Source organism: Nannospalax galili, unplaced genomic scaffold, assembly GCF_000622305.1.
Source record: "Nannospalax galili isolate Female #2095 unplaced genomic scaffold, S.galili_v1.0 scaffold1617, whole genome shotgun sequence".
Lineage (NCBI taxonomy): Eukaryota > Metazoa > Chordata > Mammalia > Rodentia > Spalacidae > Nannospalax > Nannospalax galili.
In genome coordinates, this window is record NW_008340915.1 from 1,431,475 (window position 1) to 1,432,988 (window position 1,514).

General features: G+C 46.7%; 1 protein-coding gene across 1 annotated transcript in view; it reads left to right on the forward strand.

Annotated features, from left to right (window-relative positions):
• Window positions 1–1,197, forward strand: part of LOC115070887 (putative tripartite motif-containing protein 75) — a 7,541-nt gene extending 6,344 nt beyond the window's left edge. Inside the window, 3 exon segments of the mRNA XM_029564920.1 lie at window positions 25–582; window positions 985–1,054; window positions 1,056–1,197. Coding sequence (XP_029420780.1) covers window positions 25–582; window positions 985–1,054; window positions 1,056–1,197 — 770 coding nt within the window.
• The last annotated feature ends 317 nt before the right edge of the window (window positions 1,198–1,514 follow it).

The following is a 1,514-nucleotide window of genomic DNA, read 5'->3' on the forward strand; positions in this document are numbered from 1 at the left end:
GCCGATGGGCACTGTGGCCTTCAGGTGACAACCATCCAGAGGCTGTCACTCACCACAGGGAGAAGACCCAAGGCTTCATCAAGCCCTTGAAGAGAAAAGTCAAAGAGGCTCAAAAGTTAGTAAGCATTCAGAGCAGAAGACCCCTGGCCCTGAGAGAGGAGGTGGAAGCACGGAGACAGGAACTGGCTGCTGAATTTGAGCGACTCGATTGGTTTTTAGACAAGGAACAGCAGACAGCTCTCTCCAGGTTAGCCCAGGAGGAGAAGGAGGGTGAGAAGAAACTCAGAGAAAACACGAGAGCTTTTGCAAACTACGGATCCACGCTCAAAGGTCTGCTGAGCCAGGTGGTGAGGCACAGGGCGCTGTCTGAAGGAGAACTGCTGTCAGAAGTCAAAAATTTCTACAAGAATTCTGACAGTCTGATCAGCCCACACATCTTTTCAGTGTATTTACAACAAGAGGCATACTATCTTCCTCCCCAGTACTCTGCCCTACAAAAACTTACGGACAAATTCTCAGAGGATATAATTCTAGACTCGGAAACAGCCCATCTGAACCTAGTCATCTCTGAGGATAAAACACGTGTGAAATTTTCAAAGAGAAAATGCAGTGTTTCTGATTGAAAGACTAGGTTTACCAACAGCCCTCAAAAAAAAACTTACGGACAAATTCTCAGAGGATATAATTCTAGACTCGGAAACAGCCCATCTGAACCTAGTCATCTCTGAGGATAAAACACGTGTGAAATTTTCAAAGAGAAAATGCAGTGTTTCTGATTGAAAGACTAGGTTTACCAACAGCCCTCTTGTGCTGGGGTCTTCAAACTTCCTTTCCAGGAGCCATTTCTGTGTGGTACAGGTGGGAAGGAAGCGGGAGTGGGCTGTTGGTGCCTGCATAGCCCACCTGTCCCCTAGGGGAGGAAGTCCTCCATCCCTCAGGGGTGCTGGAGGATTGCGTGTCAGGGTGAAGGCTGTGAATCCCCAGATGTTGACCCAGATGCTATGCTGCAGGCTGTTAGAGCCTGGTTCATCGGCATTTTCCTGGAGTATGAGTTGGTTCATCTCCTTCTACAGTATGCTTGAGAAGTCTCACGTCTGTACCCACAGGGACCTCTTCTTTGGGTTTCTTTGTCCTTATTTCTATGTAGGACCCAATTCAGGACCTCTTAGGATCTGTCCTGATATAGATTCTGAGTAAAAAACTGGTTTAACAGTTTTTTGTTTTTTTTTAAAAAAATGGCCTCATTTGTCCAGGTTGGCCCCAAGCTTGTTTTAGCTGAGGATGACCTTGAACTCATGATTTTCCAGTCTCTGTCTCTTAACTGCTAGGATTGTAGGTATGAACCACTGCACCCAACTTTTTTTTTTTTTTTTTTTAATATTTCTGAGACAGGGTCTCCCAGTAGCCTCAACTGGCCTGGAACTCTCTATGTAGACCGGGCTGGCCTTGATCTTGCAGTGAACCACCTGCCTCTGCCTTCCAAGTGCTGCGCCACCACACCTGGCAAAACAACA